Here is a 21,938-nt window from a genome sequence, read left to right on the forward strand (position 1 = left end):
CCTTGAAGAAAGGGGAGGATGGGTGGATGTGGGGTTAGGTGACTGTGGAGGTGGGGCTGGTCTCTGTCCAGGTGACAGGTGGATGGTGGAGCTGGAGGAGCCACTCCGAGCCTCCAAGGCTGGGGAGCAGGGAGGGAGGCAGATCGGTGTCCCAGGCCACACCTGTTGACTGGGGGATTAGGGTGTTAGGTCTTTGCCAGCCCTCCTCCAATAAGCCCCTCTGGGCCTGCAGGGAGAGGAGGAGCCTTGCCATGTAAACTGTATTTTTAGTTCCCTGTGCCTCTCCCCGGCTGCTATAAGACACCTCTCCCCACCCCCAGCCCTGGCCGCTTGGCTGGAAGCTCTGCGAGGACAGCTGGGGAGAAGGGGAGCTGTGGTCAGTATGACGGATGCTGAGGGGCTGGAGAGGGGCAGCCCCGGGGGGTGGGCTCCTGGGAGTCTGGAGCAAGCTTGGGGGTCCTGCTGCCCCATCAAGGGCCTTGAGCAGGTCCTGCAACTCCCAGGCCTCAGCCCTGCTCTGAGTCCTGGCCTGGCGCTGGTCCAGGAGGGTAGACTCTGCCAGGGAGGCACAAGCTAAGCTAGGGGTGGGGAGGGAGGGCCTGCGGGCAGGGGGGAGGCACTGCCCAGACTGGCCTCCAAGGGTTGATTCCCAGAAGGAGGAGGAAGACAGTAGTGAAGATCGCGGGGACTCCTGGCTTTGAGGAGCCAGAGTTCTCCTTCTTGCCACATCTTTGATCTCCCTTGGTGGTGTCTTAAGCCCAGATTTACCAAAGGGAATTGTCAGCTGCCCAAGGGCTAGCAAATTCCTAGGTCACCTAGATTGGATTTTCTGACCATAAAAATTGTGGGCCAGGTGCACAGCTGCCTGAGGGGCTCAAACCTGTGCAGGTGGGTGGGGAAATCCCCTTTGCTATAGCATTTTTTTTGTGTGCATGTGACCAGAGGTGAGAGTGGCTGGAGACTGAAGATGGCAGAGCCCGTCTTTCTCCACCAGACTGAGGCCCCCGACTTGCCTTGCCTGGGGAGGGTGCTCAGTGGAAGTCCTGGGATGTTCAGTCTGGACAAGAAAAGTCTTGGGTGAGCCTCCTCCTTCTCTTGTGAGGCAGACTCAGCTGGGCCTCTATATCCCCAAGGAGCAGGCAGAGCCACCACAAGGAAGTGCATGTGACATGGAGGCATCTTTTAGTTCGACATAAAAAAGGATTTTTAAAGCTTTAAGTAGTGAGCTCACCGCTCCCAGGAGTATTCAAGCAGATGCCAGATGATGATCTGTAGGGAAAACTACATTTAGTGCGAAATTGGACAAAATACCATTGAAGGCCTCTTTTAGTCATAAGATACTATGGCCCTCTAACTCTAGATTTCTCTGCTTCTAGCTCTCTCTGAGTCTGGAATCTAGAACCCAAGTTTCTCAGGTGGTGAAAAGTTGAAGACTTTGACGCTCTAGAATTTTAATTATTGGGAGCCTTGAGGATGATTCTACAAGTCTCAGTTGTGGATTCAAAGGATTCTGTGATATGAAAGGGAAAAAGAGGAGGTCTGACTTGATGGGATCCAGTTTTTCCCCATTGGGTATCAGACTAATGTGCCCTGCATTCGTGCGTGTGTATGTGTGTGTAGCATGAGCGTGTAAGGCTGTAGAAAGTTTTGCACACAAAGGCAGCCTGGCTTTCCTATCATGTGTCCGCAGCTTCTCTGCCCCGGCCATAATGAAGGCTGTCACAGGGATAATAATAGCCCCCAAACAGAGCTGGTGACTCCAGGTAGCCATAGCAACTGTGAGGTAACGCTGCTCTGTTGTAGAGATGTGTAAGTACAAACAGATGTCGGTGCCTTCCCATTAGCTTAAAAGGTAAAACTTAAAAGGTCTGTCAACTTCAAAGCTACAGGTTTCCATGAGCACACCAGTTAATGGGGGCGCTTGCCAAGCGGGTGATAGCTTCATATTAAACACTTCAGCATCAGTAATGGGTGGATGAGATTTTAAATGCTCAGGCTGTCCCCAGACAACTCAGGAGGCCAGAGATGGGAGAAGAGCTGGGATTCGGGTAGGAATCAGCCCTGCCCTGCCCCGCACCCTCAGGGGTGTTCTGACACTCTCGGGAGGGCGCAGGCCAGAGAGCATTTGAAAACCGCACACTGCGTCTCAGTCGCCAGCAGTCTCGGATGTGCCCCTCGGCCTTCCCCAGCGCACCGGGCAGGTGGCCCCGGGTCAGGTGTGGCACAGCTCAGTCCCATCTCCTTCTTTCTGTCCTCCACTCTCTCACCTCCAGCGAGTGACCAGCAATAAGGGTCAAACTGCTGAGAGTCTGAGACCGGGACAGACCCTCTCAGAATTATCTTTCCTTCTGAGGCTGAGCCTGGAACAGACTGGGGCCTCAGTACTGGGCTGTTGAATGAATGAATGAACAAAGGAACACACAGATGACTGACTGAATGAATGAATGAGATCCCCTTTGGCATCCCCATGGCTTTTTTTTTTTTTTTTGTCTTTTGAGATGGAGTCTTGCTCTGTTGCCAGGCTGGAGTGCAGTGGCGCGATCTCGGCTCACTGCAACCTCCGCCTCCTGGGTTCAAGCGATTCTCCTGCCTCAGCCTCCCAAATAGCTGGGACTACAGGTGCATGCCACCACGCCCAGCTAATTTTTGTATTTTTAGTAGAGACAGGGTTTCACCATGTTAGCCCGGGTAGTGTCATCTCTTGACCTTGTGATCCACCCACCTCGGCCTCCCAAATTGCTGGGATTACAGGTGTGCGCCACCGCACCCGGCCCCCATGGCATTTTTAGCTACTCATTTTGTTACTGCTTCTTCCACTGCTAAAGAGATGGGCCTTTGGAGGTCGGCTGGCCTAGCGTTTGGGGTTGACTTCTGGAAGGTCACTAGGGAATGGGGCGCCAGATGTGCAGCCGGTGCCTCTGACCCTTTTGGTCATTAGGAGTCAGCTGACTCTGTACACAGGACTCATTGAATGGAGACACAGGGCTCCTCCAGGGAGTGGTGGCTCCTGGCAATCCTAGAACGGTCACCAGCTAGGCTTTAGAGACCCGCACAGAGGGTGTTCTGACCCAGAGTTGCACTGGGGAACTCCAAGTTTGGGGAATTTTTTTTTTTTTTTTTTTGAGACAGAGTCTCACCCAGGCTGGAGTGCAGTGGCCGGATCTCAGCTCACTGCAAGCTTCGCCTCCCGGGTTCACGCCATTCTCCTGCCTCAGCCTCCCGAATAGCTGGGACTACAGGCGCTTGCCACCACGCCTGGCTAGTTTTTTGTGATTTTTTAGTAGAGACGGGGTTTCACTGTGTTAGCCAGGATGGTCTCGATCTCCTGACCTCGTGATCCGCCTGTCTCGGCCTCCCAAAGTGCTGGGATTACAGGCTTGAGCCACCGCACCCGGCCAGGGATTCTTTTAATTTAAATCTTTTTCTAGCTACATTTCCTATCTGTCCAATTCTTACCAAACATCCCTGTCTACATTCTGAAGACAGGATCTGACTGGCAGAGCTAGTAGACGCTGACTTTTCAGATGGAGCCCTGACAATGGCTTTCTCAGCTTGGCTGTGACTGGCAACAGGTTTGGGGGAGAATCATGTGTCTCAGAACATGACTGGCCGCACCTACACCCCAGCAGGAGTGGGGCAGGGCAGTTATCTTCAAAAAGCTGTGTAGGTTGGGCAGTCGTTACTGACACATCCAGTGCAGAGCCAGGATGGCCCAAACACTGGCTTATCCTTTCCAAATCTCGTCTCCCACAGCCGTAAGGTGGGGGTGGTGCTCGCTACCTCACAGAGGTGTTGTAAAGATTAGACGTAATCTTGCCAGGGAGGCACTTTGTAAACTGTGAAGTCCTATGCAGATGGAAGGAAAGGCCTGTGCCTGCCTTGATCATAGTACTATACAAACTGTACTGTATTTTCATTCCTCTTAGTTATCTCCCTAAAGAGACTCTGAGTTCCTTGAACACAGGAATGTGTTTTATTTGATTTTGTTATCCTCAACATGTAGCAGTGTCTGAGACACAATAGGTGCTCTATCACTGTGAGATGGATGGATGGATGGAGGAACAGATGGATAGATGGATAGATGGAGGCATGGGTGAATGATGGATGGATGGAGAGATGGATGGAGGGGTCATGATGAATGGAGGGATAATGAGTGGATGGTTGAGGGGATGGGTGGATGGATGGAGGAAAGAACAGATGGATAGATGGATAGATGGAGGGATGGATGGATGGAGGGAGGGATGATGAATGGAGGGATGATGAGGGGATGGGTGGATGGATGAATGGAGGGATGGAGGAATAGATAATGGAGGAATGGGTGACTGATGGATAGATAGATGGATGGAGGGAGGGATGATGAATAGAAGGATAATGAATGGATGAATGAGGGGATGGGTGGATGGATGAATGGAGGGATGATGGGTGGATGAATGAGTTGATGTATGGATGGATGAACAGATGGATAGATGGGTAGATGGAGGGATTGGTGGATGATGGATGGATGAGTGGGTGGATAGATTAGTGAATGGATGGATAGACAAAGAGATGATGGATGGATGAATGGATGAATTAAGGGATGACAGATGGATGGATGGATGAGTAACTGGATGGACAAATGGATAAATGGATAGATGGTTGAATAAGTGAATGGATGGAAGGAGGATGCATGGATGTAAGACAAGGCTAACCATCCTCCACTCACTTTCTTTGCAAGACCTTCCACCTGATTACTCAACAAACATTTATTCAGTTCAAACTTGGCACACAGCACCATGTGAGGCCCAAGAGATACATGGGCTAATAAAACAGAGTTCCTGCCCTCCTGAAAACTGAAAAGAAGGGGCTCTGGCTTCCTGGATTCAAATCCCAGCTCTGCCAGCAACTAGCTGTGCATCTGTGATGTTTCCCCACTTCCTCTCAATTAAATGGGGATAATATCAGTACTTATCACATAGGGAGGTCTTGGGGGGATTAAATGAGTTACCAAATGCCAAGTGTTTGGGACAGGGCCTGGCACCCAGCAAAGTCTCTTGTGAGTGTTGGCTGCTATTATCCTAATAGAGAAGCTGGCATGAAAACCGGGAAATAGGATGCCCCTTGGGCAATACAACAGGAACCTACACAAAGAAAGGAAAGGAGGAAGCAATGAGTTGTGTCTTGAAGGAATATGTCAAGAAAAACTTTTCAGAGGGAAACCTTTGAGCAGGGTCATGAAACCAGGAGTTCTCTAAGAGATTGTGGACTTGCCTGGGACCACCTGGCTATAAGCACAAACCATTTGGTTCCTTTCTGTCACTTCTGGCTGGGTGAGGGGTCTCTGGCAAAGGGGCAGAAGGTGCGTGAGAGGCTACGAATGGCCAGGACTGTCCCGGGGCCAGCCGGGGCGCCTGGTGGCCAAGCTTAGAAACATGACAGGTCCTCTTGGGAGGGCTGATGGCAGGGAGCGTTGGGTTTCAGGCTGCTGGCGTCGGCATCCGTGGTGCCCTTTCTGTCGGTTATGAGAGTCCAGACGGTGCCCAACCTCCTCCCCTTCTTTCCACACACACAACCACTCCACCCCCTGTGGCCTGAACTGTCCTGCCTCACCACAATGGCACCTGCCCTAAAATAGCTTCCCATGTGAGGGCTAGAGAAAGGAAAAGATTAGACCCTCCCTGGATGAGAGAGAGAAAGAGAAGGAGGGCAGGGGAGGGGGAGAGCGAGCCATTGAGGGATCTTTGTCAAGCATCCCAGAAGGTATAAAAACGCCGTTGGGGCCAGGCGGTCTCAAACCCCAGCTGTTGGGACCAGGACACCCAGTGAACCCATACTTGCTCTTTTTGTCTTCTTCAGACTGCGCCATGGGGCTCAGCGACGGGGAATGGCAGTTGGTGCTGAACGTCTGGGGGAAGGTGGAGGCTGACATCCCAAGCCACGGGCAGGAAGTCCTCATCAGGTAAAGGGAGAAATTCTATTGCCCCGGCCGCCCACACCCTAAGATCAAGGGTGTTCAGCGGCAAGATGGAAAGTTTGTACTGGGGTAGGTCAGTTGGCTGCATTAGTTAGGGGTGTTAGAACCCTCACTTGCTTTTTCTTTGCTTTTAAGTGTTAGGAATTGGGCTCAGGAGAGGGAAAGGAAGCCATTTCAGGCTCATGTCAGCAGCTGGAGGAAGCTCGAGAATCAAACCTTGGATGCTCAGAGTCCACCAGGAAGAATTTTAGAATTACAGACAGTCAGAGTTAACAAGGGCCCTGAGAGATTTTGTACAGCCACTTCTCTTACAGGATGAGGACAAAAAGGGACTGAGAAGGGGAGGACATTTCCAGAGTCACAGCCCATTAAATACTCTTAGAGTGTCAAGGTTAAGACATGGTCTTCAAGGGGAGACAGATCCGGTTCTAGACTTGGCTCTGCCACTGAGCCGCTAGGTGACCTTTGGGAAGGTACTCAACCTCTCGGAGCCTCAATTTCCTCTCCTGTACAGTGAGAGGATATCCTAATATGTACGTCCTGGAGGAGAAGTGAGAATTAAGTAAGATAATGCATGCGACAGGCCTGGCTTGGCTCCTGGCATATACTGAGTACTAGAAATGTTAGTAGCTATTACAGATGAAGCCCAGGCTAAGGACCTTTCAAAGCATCGCAATGAGAGAACAGAAGATAGAGGTTCATTAGTGACCTTTGATGTTGAGTATGTCTCCAGTTTGAGAGCTCGGAATGATGTGGTCTCCAAGTATATCCTGTCTTCTACCACAAGGACTTCCAGAATACACCACAGAAAACAAAATTCTGAGTTTCGCAAATAGAGGATGGCTGTGGTTTGTACATAGAAGTGCATCTCCTCATTGCCTTCCATCCCAAATGGTGATACGGTCTTCTCTTCTCCTGGCCCCTTCCCTCGCCATTCTGAGCTGGTTCCGTCACAAGTCTAATGGGTTATGAATCAACATTTCTGCCCCCCGGGAGGAAGGAAGTGGGCTCCGGGGTTGCCACAAGTGAATGGATTGTCTTTGGCACTTTAATTTGCAGATTAGTTTCTCCTTATTTGTGAGCCAGAGCCAATTTTCCTCTTCCACTCTGTCATCCTTTGGGTCTCCCTTGGGCTTTACCCATTTCCAGCTTCCGTCTGCCTTGGGAGCATGGCTGGTCCTGGAAGCTCCGTTATCTAAAATTTGAGCCCTTAGTGGTCCGTGCTAGAAACACTTGAGGAAGGACAGTCGAGTTTACTATTGACTCTAATGGCAACATGGTGTGTTCATTATGTCTTTCTTCTCCTGTCCCTGTCATCTGGCTGCAACAGGCCCTGCTGGATTGCATAAAGTGCCGCCCCGACCAACACACACACACACACACACAAATTGACATCAACTCCTGGGCCACCGATTTGCCGTGTGATCTTGGACCAGTCTCTCTACCTCTGGGTCTTATTTCTCTGTTGGTTGAGCGGTGGGATTGTCTTCCACGGTCTCTGAGATCCCGTCCCACGCTCGTGCCCTAGAATTCTGAGTCCATGATGCACCTTTGCTTTTGGAGAGGAGGTAGGACAGTCAGGTGTGGAGTTAGGAGACCAGAGTTTGCAGAGCAGAGGTCTTTCCAAGGTGATTTGGGAGCTGCCAGACCTAAGGCAGTCGACTCGCATGTCTTGAAAGAGACTCAGGGTGCTGCATCATCAGGGAGGCTCAGGGAGGTTTGCCAGGGGCTGGGGGCCAGGGATAAAACATAATGCCTAGGGCTGCTGGCCCCTGAAAGGTCCTAGAGGCCTGGTGCCCTGTCACGTCTTAGGCTGTCGGACAAGCAGAGACTGTGCCAACTGGTTCTGCCCTCTCAGTGTTTGGGGTACAGGGAGGATGGCCGCCCTGGGGGCAGGGTGGAGGAGGCTCACGCCCAGGACTGCAAATGTCCCCGTGGGAGTTGGCATCTTGGCTTTGTTCTAGATACTGACTCTGGATTTTCTAACTGACCTTGAAAGGTTATGTCTCCAGTCTTCCGACTGTAAAAGAGGGCAAATTCCGTGAAGCCCAGTCTGTAAAACACTGAGGCCTTCACTGCAAGTACACGAACATCAAATTCTACAACACAGAAGCTTGGGAGGTCACTCGGAGATTCTGGCTCCAGGAGTGGGGCTTCGGAAGGAAGGGGGTTGCTAAGTGGGTTCCACACCCCAGTTTTTCCTTTCTTTACTCAAATCTTTTTTTGTTTTATTTACTTTGGCTTTTTTTTTTTTTGGAACAAAGGAGTTCAAGGCCATAAAATGTTTGAAAATCACCAGTGGTGATTTTCATCACAGGGAGGAACTGGGCCTGAGAGTCTGCACTGGTTAATGGCAGCCACAGGCAGGCCCCAAAATTCCTGGGTGATGGCGATGACAATGGTAGAGATGATGAGAGGAGAAAGACAGCAACCATTTATTCAGCACATACTGCACATACTGATTACTGGGCTCTGTGTTAAGTGTTTCACTCACTGAAGCCTGACAACAATCTTATGACGTAGATATGATTATGATCACCACATTTAACAGAGAGGTTAAGTAACTTACCCCAAGTCACACAGCAAGTAAGAGAGCAGCTGGAATTCAAATTCAGGCAGCTTGGATCCAGAATCCTTGCTCCTTTTTGTTGTTGTTGTTGAGATGGAGTCTTGCTGGGATTATAGATGCATGCCACCATGCTTGGCTAATTTTTGTATTTTTAGTAGAGACTGGGTTTTGCCATGTTGGCCAGGCTGGTCTCGAACTCCCGACCTCCGGTGATCTGCCCGCCTTGGCCTCCCAAAGTGCTGGGATTACAAGCATGACCCAATGTGCCCAGCCCAGAATCCTTGCTCTTGACCACTATGCTATACTGCCCCATGACCTTGCCACACGCAAGACGGGCTGCCATCCACACTCTGCTTCTTTTATTCTAGCAGAGCCAGAGGGGTGTTCATGGATCTGAGCGTGTGCTCCATGTTCCATGTGGGTGTCCAACTGGGCCTCAGTTCAGAGAACAGCAGGCAAACGACCTCCCTTCTCTTTGACTTGGCCTGAAGATCTGTCTGATGAACCAGGCCCACGGACGGCAGGGTTGAAGCTGGAAACACAGGCAAGCGGGGCTTTCGGAAATACTAGAGAAAACGCCTTCCGTCCATTTCCACAGGCTGAGGGGTTTCCATCTGTTCATCTTCCGGGTGGCTGTTATCAGGCAAATCCAGGAGAACGGCCTTCTGTGGCTGCCTGGGGGGCTCCTGGCTGCAAGGCCTGGGCCCACAGGAGGGCAGGCAGCTGTGTGGTGCCGGAATGATCTGGTGGGAACAAATTAGCTCAATTCTGCTCTGCTGTTTAAAGTAAATATGGGGCGGGGTGTGGTGGCTCAGGCCTATAATCCCAGAACTTTGGGAGGCAGGAGGGGAGGATTGCTTGAGTCCAGGAGTTCGAGACCAGCCTGGGCCACATAGTGAGACCTCTTCTCTACAAAAAATAAACAAAATTAGCTGGGCGTGGTGGCGGGCGCCTGTAGTCCCAGCTACTCAGGAGGCTGAGGTAGGAGGATCCCTTGGGCCCAGGAGATCGAGGCTGCAGTGAGCCGAGATCACACCACTGCACTCCAGGCTGGGCAACAGAGCGATAACCTCTCTCAAAAAAATATTAGTAAAGCAAATACGAGCTCTCTCCCTGGCTGTCTGGTGCTGAGAGTGGAGAGTAAGGCATTGGCGGGTCTAGACCTACTCTTTTGGTTTACATATGGATGAGCCAAGATCCAGAGAGGCTGACTTCAACATCATAGAGCACATTGGCGCCAGAACTGGGACCGGAACTCAGCTTCCATAACTGTCAGTCCCATGTTCTCTTCCCTAGATATCAGAGGGCAGGAGCAGGTCCCAAAATGTCTGAGACCCCCAGCTGCCTTGTGTCCCAAATTCTTGGCCCTGTTCTGCCCCAGACAGTCTCCTTTCAGCGTCCTGACCTCGGACCATCGCCTGTGCTGCCAGGTCTTGCATCTGTCAGGCGGGAGTTCAAGGATCATTGTCGCCAGATAATAATAGTCAGGAGCTCAGGGACCCTTGGATGAAAGGTGTCAGAGACAAGCTGTCAGTGACGCACGAGGATTTGGACAGCGTCCTGGGGCACGGCGGCAGACCACGCCCAACGTGGGGGAAGGGAGTCTGTGTGGCCCAGTGGGTTTGGGGCTGGACTCACATCCCGGTTTGCACGCTTGTGTCAGGACACATGCGATCTTGGAGCAGGTGAATTGTTGATGTTATCAACAGGACACACTATTAGGAATCTAGGATCCTGGGATAGGATGGACTTTGAGATCAACAAATCCAGCCCCCTCTTCCAAACGCACAATTATTTTATCACCCAAAGGAACACACTTTCAACACCATTCTCACACACTTACTATTTGATCAATAGTCAGATCTCCCATCAGGAAGGGGGCCTAATAACTTGTTAGGTCCAACTTCGAATATGTGCACAGAGACACACACAAATGTGCACTTTGTTAAACAAAGGTGATCGGGCGCGGTGGCTCACGCCTATAATCCCAGCACTTTGGGAGGCCGAGGCGGGCGGATCATCTGAGGTTGCGAGTTCGAGACCAGCCTGGCCAACGTGGCGAAACCCCGTCTCTACTAAAAAATACAAAAAGTTAGCCGGGCGTAGTGGCACACGCCTGTAGTCCCAGCTACTTGGGGGGCTGAGGCAGGAGAATTGCTCAAACCCAGGAGGTGAAGGTTGCAGTGAACTGAGATTGCACCACTGCACTCCAGCCTGGGCAACAGAGCAAGACTCCATCTCAAAAAAGAAAACAAAAACAAACAAACAAAAAAACATGAACTCATTCTCGGGTTGAGGAGCTGAGCGTCCTGGTCGTGAAACATCCTCCGCATAAAACCCTGGGGTAGAGACTACGGGGATCAGTTGCTTCCTTGTGACAACTTCTGGGTGTGGTGGCTCAGGGTGCAAACTGGAGTGTGGCCACAGTACATACTGTGTACTTTTACGAGGATGTCATGGAGCCTGGAAACCATAAAAGAGGAGCTTTGCAAGGAACTGAAACCGTTAGACAGGAGAGAGAACCCTGAGCAGACAGGGTTGCCCCTGCCAAACATTTCAGGCTGTGGCACAAGGGAAAGGGTGGGAGTTGTGAAACTGTTTCATTTTGGGTTTGGGTCTGGGCTCTGCTGCTGGCCAGCCACGTGACCTTGGGCAAGCCACTTATCTCTGTGGTCTTCCATGAGTGAAAGGTGGAAACTCATTCCTACCCAGAGGGCACGTCTGACTCCCTTTAACCAGCACCCACCTGCTCACAGCAGGAAGGACCGAGATCTAAAGCTGGAGGTGGGTGCTCAGGGTCCCAGCAGAGGCCCCTGGGGCACCTCACTGAGTGCCTGGCAGGAGTGGGTGCCTGTCTCAGGGCTGGGTTGGGTTGCTCCCACCAAGATCCTTCATCGTCTGCACAGTGAGGGGACTGGGAGGTTCAGAGAGTCACAGCTTGGGCTCAAAACAAGCGACAGGTTTCTGAGTGTGAGGATTGTTCTGGAGTGGAATGGTCCTCACACGTAGGAGTGAGCCTCCTGTAGCTAGAGGTATTTAAGCAGCTGAAGGACAATCCCTAGGCAGGAAGTTGCGGAGATGGTCGCAGCGTGGACTAGAACTGCTGTTTTGGTCACTCAGACCTCATAGCCTGGCTTCTCTGGACAGCACCCCTGCAATAATGAGCTGGCAACTTTATGCCTTGGAACCTCGGTTTCCACATCTGTAAAATGGGAATAATATGAATGACTCAAAAGGAAAATGCAAGTTGAGTCTACCATAGAACCTGGCACATAGTAGGTGCTCAGCTAGTCCAGGGTCCTTCAGCCTCAGTGTTCCTGGCCCACCCACAATGCCATTCAGCCATCTCCTCTTCAGGCAACTTGGGGGAAATTGGAGTGAAACCAGCGAGCAATGCAGAGATGCTTTTTTCCTTCCTGCCCCTCATAGTAAAGAAGATGCTAATGATAATAAAATAACAATAGCAAGCATTTATATGACACTCAGTATGTGTCAGACACCCTGTTGGCACATAGCACACACTATCTCACTTAATCCTTTAGGTAGGGACAAGTTATCCCCATTCCTTGTATGAGGAAGCTGAGGCACAGAGAGGTGAAGCAAATGGCCCAGGGTCACACAGCTGGGAAGACGGGGAACTAAACTGGAGCTCTAGTCTGGCTGCCCCCAGACCTCACACTGCACCTCCCATGCCTGACTCCAGCCTTCCCTGCGCCCACAGGCTCTTTAAGGGTCACCCTGAGACTCTGGAGAAGTTTGACAAGTTCAAGCACCTGAAGTCAGAGGACGAGATGAAGGCGTCTGAGGACCTAAAGAAGCATGGCGTCACCGTGCTCACTGCCCTGGGCGGCATCCTTAAGAAGAAGGGGCATCACGAGGCGGAGATTAAGCCCCTGGCGCAGTCGCATGCCACCAAGCACAAGATCCCTGTGAAGTACCTGGAGGTAGGAGGCAGAGCCTGGGCAGGTGGGAGGATGTGGGGAAGGCCTCGGGGTGGGACAATGGGATCTGGGCTCGAGTCTCAGCTCAGCCACTAACTTGTGGGATGTCCTATGCCACTCCTCTCTGTGCCCCAGGCTTCTCATTTGTCAAGGGGACTGCCACCCACTTTGCCTTCCTCCTGGGATCGTTGAGAATGAACACCTTTAGCATTTTTAATTTAGCATGCCAAATTCACATCTTATTACCAAAGAGGAAGGGGAGAGGGGATATTGGGTGCAAAATTGGCATCCTCTCCATGGGTAGGTACCATTATCATATCCATTCGATAGATGGGGAAACTGAGGCACACAGAGGTTAAGCAGCTTGTCCATGGTCACAGAGGTGGATAACAGCAGAGCCAAGATTCAAATGCAGGTCTCCATTACTACAGAACCCCAGCCCCTGTGCCACTGGGAGTCTGGTACATGCAGGACTTACGTGGCAGGAGCTCAGCAACTGGGGCTCAATTTGGGGTGGGGTGGAACCCTACTGGTTCCAGCATCTTCACAGATGGAGAGACAAGACCTTGGTTTCCAGCACAAGCAATGGGTTTGAACCTCCTGAGATGGGTTGGAAAGTTGGGTGGATCAGGGTTGGGGGCAGGAGCCTGGGCTTCAGGTTGTGTGTCTATAACTGGTGGGAGGAGGCAATCTGGGGAGAGGAGGAAGCTGGGGATGAAGGACTACAGGGACAGGTGCATGCCCCGAAGGTAGAAACAGCAGGAAGTCTGGTGCAGCAATGGGATGGGCCACAGTGAGCATTTGCTGCCATGCCTAGCACATGGTATCCATCCTCCAAGTTGCCTCATGGCCAAAACGGCTGCAAGAGCTCCAGTCACCTCTTCTATATCCCCGACTGGAAGGAGGAGAAAGAGAGGAATGCTCTCTTTTGAGGAGTTTAAGGAGTCCCAGAAATCTCATCCAACAATTTTATTTACATCTCATTGGCTGGAAGTTAGTTCTGGAGCCACCCTGTCTGCATGGGAAGCTGGGAAAGGTGGTCTATTACCCCTCCAAATACAACTAGTGTTCTGTTACCAAGGAAGAAGGGGAAATGGATATTGTGGAGGTAATTAGCAGTCTCTGCCCCAGGCACGTACCCTTCTCATCCCCATTTTACTGGTTTGGAAACTGAGAGCTCAGAGGGGTTAAGTAGCTTGCCCAAGGTCACACAGCTAATAAGCCAGGAGGTACAGTCAGATCTATGGTACTCTGGAACCAGGCTCTGAATCCACTGTGGCACAATATCACCTCTTGCTTGACAACCACCACCACCCCTCTTTAGCCTCAACCCTTGCACCCCACCCCGCAATTGTGCAGAGTCCTGCCTGCCCAGCCGCTCCACATCACCAGCCTGAACAGACAGCCCTGCACGTGAGGCCATCCCTGCCTCCCCATCTTCTCTCTGCAAATCCCTGTTCATCCACTAAGGCCCAGTGTGAAGCCATCTCCCCTACTTGGGCCCCAGGCCCACGAGGCCCTCAGCTTCTCCATCTGCCAGCGCCTCTCTGCACCGTGGTACTTTATCCTCATCCCCGGCCATAGCACTGACAGGCTGTGTTATAATTTGTCTCTTTGCCCAGTGGTCTCCCAGCAGGCACTCAGCTCCCGAGGGGCTACCATTTCTGTGCCCCAGTGGCATGTGGTTGGTTCACCATACACTTCCAATGAGTGAGTTCTCTCTCTCGAGAGGAAGAAGCTGAGTCTTGGATAGAAAAAACCATGCAGCCAAGATATCACAACCAGTTGGCCGCTAGAACCCAGGTCTCCCTAGAACATGCTTAATCTGATGCATAACCTCTGCAAAAAATTAAGGCAGAGCCCAGGCGTCTGCTCGTCCCCCTCACGGTGGGCCGTCCTTCTGCGCTGTTCATAAGGCAGCCTCCACCTCACTGGTGGACAGATCGTCTCTCTGAGGGACTGAGGGGCTGCACAGGGTGGTGGGTGCCGAGAGAATTTTCATTTCTCAATTATGCAGTGGCCCCATTCCACTGTTTGCTAGATATGAGTGGCTCTGCCATGGACTCTAGAAAGTCTGAGCTGGGGGTCCAACCAGGTCATCTGGGTGGGTGAAGTCACACATGGGGTCGGGGCATAGGTGGCCCTGGAACTTGGTTCTCTCAAGTTCTCTAAGGACAGGGCTTGCTCCATGACACCCCGAGCCCCCACTTTGTTTTGTGGCGTTCATGAAATGGAAGGTGAAGTTAAGCGTCCACCTCGATGCCCGAGAGGAGGTGTTTGTGGAGCTGTTCCTCTTTCCAAGCGGAGGGGCTTACGGGGTGTTGATGCTTCTTGAGGCCTCTCTTTGCATGTCCCCCGCCGCGACTATCCCTGCTTTATGTCACTTGCACCCTGGGGCCCTGAGAAAACGAGAAACCCAGCCTTGGTTCAGCCACTGCCTCCATTCCCAGCTTTGGCAGTGACCTGCCCACAGCCTCCTGGGCACAAATCCATCTCTGCTCTCCGCTTCCTGTGTGACCTCCGTCTGGCCACTTGTCTCCTCTGTAAAATGACACTCCTTGGTGCACCGGCCAGGGCTGCGGTTGGGATCAAATCTGGTTAACTGTTGAGAAAGCACAGCCGCGTTTTACATCCACCAGTCTTTCCGTCCCTAAAGCAGCCCCATGCTACATCTCCGTTTTCCCATGCCCATCTCCGTTATCCAGGCGATGAGACCGCAGGTACTAAAGCAAATGGCAATGCTGAGGCTGATAGCAGACATTCTCCATCCTGGGAGCCAGCCATGGGTCTCAGGCCTGTCCCTTCCTCTCTCTACTTCCCTCCCACCAGTGTTTCTGCGCTTGGTACAAAAAATAGGAGGCTGTGCTCCCAAAATAAGGGCTTTAAAACAATAACCGTATCAAGTCATTAAGTATGCAAAAATTGCACACACACAAATAGAAATAGTTCCTTTTTAGACTTTCTGATTGCAAAATCCTGAATACAATAATGAAATCTGAGCATTTCCCTTCTTTTCTGCTGCCCCCATGCGGGTGGTGCCCTGAGCTCTCACCTGACTTCAGTGGAATCCACATCCTGATGGAGTGGAGGGGGCTGTGGGTAAGAGCGTGGGCTCCGGAGCCGGCCCTCCTGGGTCCAAATGCCCCTTCCATTCAACCTCCTCTTGCCTCAGTTTCTGCATCTGTAAATCGAGGGCAGTGGTAGTATCTATCCCACAGTGGTTGTGGGGATCAAAAGGGTTCATCCATGGAGATCACACAGACTCTCACCCGGTGCCTACAAAGTGCTCAATACACGGTCCTGGAATAAAGAGAAGGTGGGAGGAGACCTGGCCCCCATCTGGCTCCTGGTTTGTCCCACCCCGGTGACCACCTTCTCTCTTCACCCTCCCTGCAGTTGATCTCGGAATCCATCATCCAAGTTCTGCAGAGCAAGCATCCCGGGGACTTCGGTGCCGACGCCCAGGGGGCCATGAACAAGGCCCTGGAGCTGTTCCGGAACGACATGGCCGCCAAGTACAAAGAGCTGGGCTTCCAGGGTTAGGCCCCTGCTGCCCCCACCCCACCCACCTGGGCCCCGGGTCCAAGAGAGGGCGGGGATCTGATCTCGTGTAGCCGTGTAGAGTTTGCTTCTGAGTGTCTGCTTTGTTTAGTAGAGGTGGGCAGGAGCAGCTGAGGGGCTGGGGCTGGGGTGTTGAAGTTGGCTTCGCATGCCCAGCCATGGGCCTCCCTGTGGAGTGTCATCACCCTGGGAACCAGGAGTGGCCCTTGGCTCACTGTGTTCTTCATGGTTTGGGTCGGAGTTCATCGTCCTTTCTTCTAAATCCCAACCTAACTTCTTCCAACCTCCAAACTGGCTGTAACTACCCCAAATCCAAGCCATTAAGTACCCCTGACAGTAGCAGTTTTCTGATTCATCACTGGCCCCTTGAAGACAGCAGAATGTCCCTTTGCAATGAGGAGGAGATCTGGGCTGGGCGGAGCAGCTGGGGAAGCGTTTGAGTATCTGGAACATGTGTGTGCCTTCTCAGGTATGGCAGTGACTCACCTGGTTTTAATAAAACACCCTGCAACATCTCAGTCTCTGCCTGGCATTTTTCATCTCCTAGAGTAAATGACGCCCCCACCAGCACCAGCATCAAGGAAGAAATGGGGGGAAGGCAGACCCTGGTTTGTGTGTGCAGAGAGCCTCAGGGAAGAGGAGAAGGGGAGGAGGAGAAGCAGGAGGGTGAGAGGGACAGGAACCCACCCTCCTTAGGCCACCACTCAGAGGCAGGCCCACTGCAGGGCATGGGGAAATGGAGGGGACAGCCTTGGCCCCAGCCTTGGGAGCGTGTTCTCTTTGGTGGAGTGGGGAGGCAGTGAACAGAACTCTGCAATACAAGGAGAGAGTGACAGGTGCGCCGGGCTGTGGGAACCCAGAGGAGAGGGGACAGGATGAGGGAACAGATCGTCATTATGGCTGCAACACCTTCAGTAACATGGGAAGGTCACCCGGCTAGTAAGTGGTAGAGCCGGGACTCAAACTACGGCCTGGAAGGCAGCAGGGACTCCAGCCAGGGAGACAGCAAGGCGGCCAGCCAGTGGCAGCTGCTGACCTTCTGGTCACAGAGAAAGGACAGACACATGGGGAATAATTTACAAACACAGGCCAGGAGACAAAATCCATATCCGCAAAGGCAGAGTGCACGGGCAGAATATGTAAGTATCGCTGCAAGAGCCAAGAATAAAATGTTGGCATCTAATTGTGGCAGCCAGGAAGCAAGCTGCAGCAGAGGGTGAAGAAAGGGGCCTGGAAAAGGGCCTGCTGGGCTGGACCGGCCCAGGTGCCCAAGCCATGAGGGCCTAGAATGACACCACGACTCTGGGCATCATCTCTGGGAAGCCCCAAGTCCTGGGCACCATAAATCTCCAGTAGCTCCCAGAACAAGGGACCTTGAGTCCCCACGCCCTTGAGCATCTCTCGCGGGGTCCAGCCCTCCCCCTCCCCCATGATAATCGTGACCTCACTGTCCCAAACCTCAGACTAAGCGCAGGCTCACGGCTGCTGGGCAGAGCAGTGCTCCTCTGCTGGATGTGGACACGTCCCAAATCTTAGCACACTTATTTATCAGGCTGTGCACACTTATTTATCAGGCTGTGGCACTAGACAACCGCATTAAAGGGGTACCTTCTTCCTTTCTGCGCCAGGCTTTGGGAATTCGTATCCTCTGTGAAGAGGTGGGAGACAAAGCAGAGGAGTCCAGGGTGAGGGAAGCTTTTTGATATTGGAGCCTGGAGAAAAATTCCACGTACTTAGAGAGTAATTCAATTGAACACTCAGGCAATGAGCAGTTCTGTAGAGGATTCGTGTGCAGGATTTAAAGTTGAATAAACTGGGTCCCTGTCCGCAAGCCATTGACAATCTAGTCAGGGAGACAGATGTGTTCTGATAGTTAAATCAGGGCAGAACACCATTAGGGATGCAGAGATGCACTCATTATTTGTTATTCATTCAGCATCCATTCAACACATGTGTGCTAAGCACAGCAATTTTTTAAAAAAAATTCCCAGTTTATGTGCACCTTGGATGCACACGATGCAACTTATTCTGTGTGTGTGTATGTGTGTGCGCACGTGCGCGCGCGTGTGCCTGTGACTCAAGGGGACTTGTCTTTTGAATCTTCATTGTGCCTGAGTGGCAGATACTTAACCTCTGTTTATTTGAGATTTTTCTGTGGTTTTGGGCTTATTCCAAGGGGCTTATGTGTGCCAAGTTGTGGTGTGCGTGCATGGGGAGGTGGCAATCTGGGGGCTGCTGTCATCTGTCCCCAGGAGTGACCTCCGCACTGCTGCACCCACCTGGTCCTCAGTCATTGTTCCTTATCAGATCTTCTGCATAGGAAACTGTGACCCCTTTTGCCTGGGACCACTTCCTCCCTGAAACACTCTTGCCCCATGAAGGCTCTGCCTGGAATGTGAAGCACGGATTTTCTCTGGGCTCAGACCCCGCAGACCTGTCTGAGCTTTTTTTTTTTTTTTTTGCCTCCTCTAGGACTTGGCAGGGCTTGTGCAAGGTGGCTCTGTACAGTTGTATGGGTTGTGCACTCCACATGAGTGCCTGGACGAAGGGAGTAATAGGAGCTGCATGCGAACTGTGCTCCAGTTACCAAGCTGTGCACCCAGAGGGGATGCCTTGTCCTAACCCACGCAAGGTGCTTTATGAGCAGGGACAGAGCCTCTTTCTCTGAGAACCATCTGCAATCTGGCTGTTTTCTCCGCAGTTCTCTTCTTTACAACAGTTTCAGAAAAGTGATTCTCTAGCCTGGAATGCAGAAAAGTCTCATGATTTCCTCCAAGTCTTTTGTCCTTTCTGTATATTCCTTCTGGTTCTCTCCAAGTCTAAGCTTTCGACACTGCAAATCCAGGCAAGAGACATGAGGTTTTTTGTTCTCAGCTGTCACATCCTTCCCTGAGGCTTGGGGACAGAAATACTTCGTTGTCTGAAGAAAAGGTAAGGGCAAAAGGAATAAAGGAAATCCTGGGGGAAAAATAAAGGTTAGCATTTTAAAAATATCTGGCTGGGCGCGGTGACTCATGCTTGCAATCCCAGCACTTTGGGAGGCCAAGGCAGGCAGATCACCTAAGGTCAGGAGTTCAAGACCAGCCTGACCAACATGATGAAACCCCATCTCTACTAAAAATACAAAATTAGCCAAGCAAGGTAGCACATGCCTGTAATCCCAGCTACTCAGGAGGCTGAGGCAGAAGAATCGCTTGAACCTGGAAGGCAGAGGTTGCAGTGAGCTGAGATTGTACCACTGCACTCCAGTCTGGGCAACAAGAGTGAAACTCGGCTGGGTGCAGTGGCTCACGCCTGTAATTCCAGCACTTTGGGAGGCCGAGGCAGGCAGATCACGAGTCAGGAGTTGGAGAACAGTCTGCCCAACATGGTAAAACCCCATCTCTACTAAAAATATAAAAAAATTGCCGGGCATGGTGGTGCGTGCCTGTAGTCCCAGCTACTCAGGAGACTGAGGCAGGAGAATTGCTTGAACCCGGCAGGCGGAGGTTGCGGTGAGCACTGAGATCACGCCATTGCACTCCAGCCTGGGTGATAGAGTGACACTCAATCTCAAAAAAAAAAAAAAAAAAAAAAAGAGTGAAACTCCGTCTCAAAAATAAATAAATAAATAAAATAAAAAATATCCTACTGCTGTGGCATTTATTCTGTGTTAATTTAACCAGTATTTATTAAGCATCTACCATGTACCAGGCCCCAGACCGAGACTTAGGGTCACAACCGTGGGTAAGGCAGACATGGTCTCTGCTCTCATGAGGCTTCCACAGTGTGGGGATGAAGGGGAAAGTAGCCCATGCTGGGCCTCGGGGACAATAAAGGATTTTGATGAGCAGAGAAGGGGGAAGAGGGCCGGGCATGGTGACCTATGCCTGTAATCCAGCACTTTGGGAAACCGAGGCAGGTAAGTCACTTGAGCTCAGGAGTTTGAGAACCACCTGGGCAACATGGCGAAACCCTGTCTCTACAAAGAAATAGAAAAAATAACTGAGCTTGGTGGTACACGCCTGTAGTCCCAGCTGCTTGAGAGGCTGAGGTGGGAGGATCTCCTGTGCCCAGGGAGGTCGATGCTGCACTGAGCTGTGACTGTGCCATTGCACTGCAGTCTGGGCAACAGAGTGAGGCTCTGTCTCAAGAAAAGAAAAAAAAAAAAGAAGTAGGAAGAGAGTTTCAGGTGTAGGAATTGCCTAAGGAGTGACTTTCCAAATTCACTCAGTGGTACATTCACACTTGCATTGATCAAATATTTCCTGAGGCCTGCAGGGTGCCGGGCACTGAGCTAGGCTCTGGGGTGCCACGGTGAAGCAGACAGGCCCTGCCCCTGCCTCGGGGAGCTGACGAGGCACAGGGCTCTGAGAGTATGAAGATGAGGTGTGGGAGTGATGGCGGGCCCGGTCATGGTGGATGAAACTCAGAGAGTCCGCTGGCGCATGAGTCAGGGTTTTCCAGAGAAACAGAACCAGCGGGAAGTGTCTACATAAATGTTCTTGTTGCATTTTCTACATTCACTCTTTTTTATTTATTTATTTATTTATTTTGAGATGGAGTCTCCCTCTGTCACCCTGGCTGGAGTGCAGCAGCACAATCTCGGCTCACTGCAATCTCCGTCTCTTAGGTTCAAGCGATTCTCATGCCTCAGCCTCCCGAGTAGCTGGGATTACAGGCATGTGCCATCACGCCTGGCTAATTTTTGTATTTTTAGTAAAGACGGGGTTTTGCCATGTTCGCCAGGCTGGTCTGGAACTCCTAGCCTCGGGTGATCCACCTGCCTTGGCCTCCCAAAGTGCTGGGAGCCATGGAACCAGGGCCCTACTGGGATACCATACTGCTATAACATGTGGATGTGGACATGGATATACAAGCATGTTGTAAACTGTAAAGTATTTTAGAAATTAATTGATTCAGGAGGTCCCAGTAGGATCCTGGTTCTGAACATCTGATTCCATGTGCGTGTGTCTCTGGGCTCACACTGGGTGTGTGTGTGTGTTGACGTGTGTGAGTCTGAGGGTATCAACGTCTGTCTGACTCTCCTGCTGTCAGGTCTGATCTCAGCTTCTAGCCACGTTACCTGCCGCTTTGGAATCCACAAGAGTCACCCCCAGGACAGCCCAGGTAACTCCTTTAAAATCTGGCCCTCCTGACTTTGCCTGGGATTGCGGCTTTCCGGGTGGAGCCTGGAGAAGTCGGAGTGAATGTAAAAGAAACCAGCGCTTGGGCAATATCTGGGGAGCAGAAGTGAGAAACTGTGAAGAGGTGTGTGGGGATGACTCACCGGAGCCCTCAACGTGGCCAGCGAGCCGCTAGCTGAGCAGAGCTGGCGTGTCAGGTGACAGCAAAACAATGAGGGACAGGCTTGATACGGTATACACACATACACACACATGCAAATACACACACACACACGCACGTAAATACACACATAAACAAACACATGTACACACATGCAAATACACATACACACATGCAAATACACATGCACAAACACATGTACACACACATGCAAATACACAGACACACGTACACAAACACATGTACACACATGCAAATATACAGACACACACTCATACACATACACACATATAAATACACAGAGATATGCACATACACAAGCACGTGTACACACATATGCAAATACACACAGACACACACATACAAATACACACAGACACAACCACATACACACACATGCACACTCACATGTACACACACATGCACACATACGTAACACACATACACACATATGCACAGCCACACACATATACACACAAATGTACACACACATGCACACATACATATGCACAATTCTCACACTCATGTACACACAGCACACATATACACGCATATACACACACATCCGCACACACACTCTCACACACACCCGCACTCACATATATACACTCACACAGACACACATACACGC

General features: G+C 51.4%; 1 protein-coding gene and 1 long non-coding RNA gene across 9 annotated transcripts; one reads left to right on the plus strand and one right to left on the minus strand.

Annotated features, from left to right (window-relative positions):
• The first annotated feature begins 296 nt into the window (after window positions 1-296).
• Window positions 297-16,534, plus strand: MB (myoglobin). Of its 8 annotated transcripts, XM_077949864.1 has the most exons (5): window positions 324-376; window positions 2,499-2,619; window positions 5,833-5,935; window positions 12,241-12,463; window positions 15,857-16,534. In XM_077949864.1, exons 2-5 carry the CDS (start codon window positions 2,499-2,501, stop codon window positions 16,001-16,003), a joined length of 594 nt encoding a protein of 197 aa, XP_077805990.1. In that variant the 5' UTR covers window positions 324-376; the 3' UTR covers window positions 16,004-16,534. The 8 variants fall into 8 exon arrangements, with proteins under 8 accessions (XP_001081975.2, XP_077805990.1, XP_077805989.1 ...); XM_001081975.5 differs by lacking the exon at window positions 2,499-2,619 and having other exon boundaries at window positions 297-376; XM_077949858.1 differs by lacking the exons at window positions 324-376; window positions 2,499-2,619 and adding an exon at window positions 652-888.
• LOC114670365 (uncharacterized) lies at window positions 13,415-18,304 on the minus strand. Its single transcript, XR_003719884.2, has 2 exons — window positions 15,513-18,304; window positions 13,415-15,062 (listed from the first exon to the last, which is right to left on the minus strand). It is a non-coding gene; the product is annotated as an uncharacterized LOC114670365 (long non-coding RNA).
• Window positions 18,305-21,938: the final 3,634 nt, after the last annotated feature.

This window comes from Macaca mulatta, chromosome 10, assembly GCF_049350105.2.
Source record: "Macaca mulatta isolate MMU2019108-1 chromosome 10, T2T-MMU8v2.0, whole genome shotgun sequence".
Classification (NCBI taxonomy): Eukaryota; Metazoa; Chordata; class Mammalia; order Primates; family Cercopithecidae; genus Macaca; species Macaca mulatta.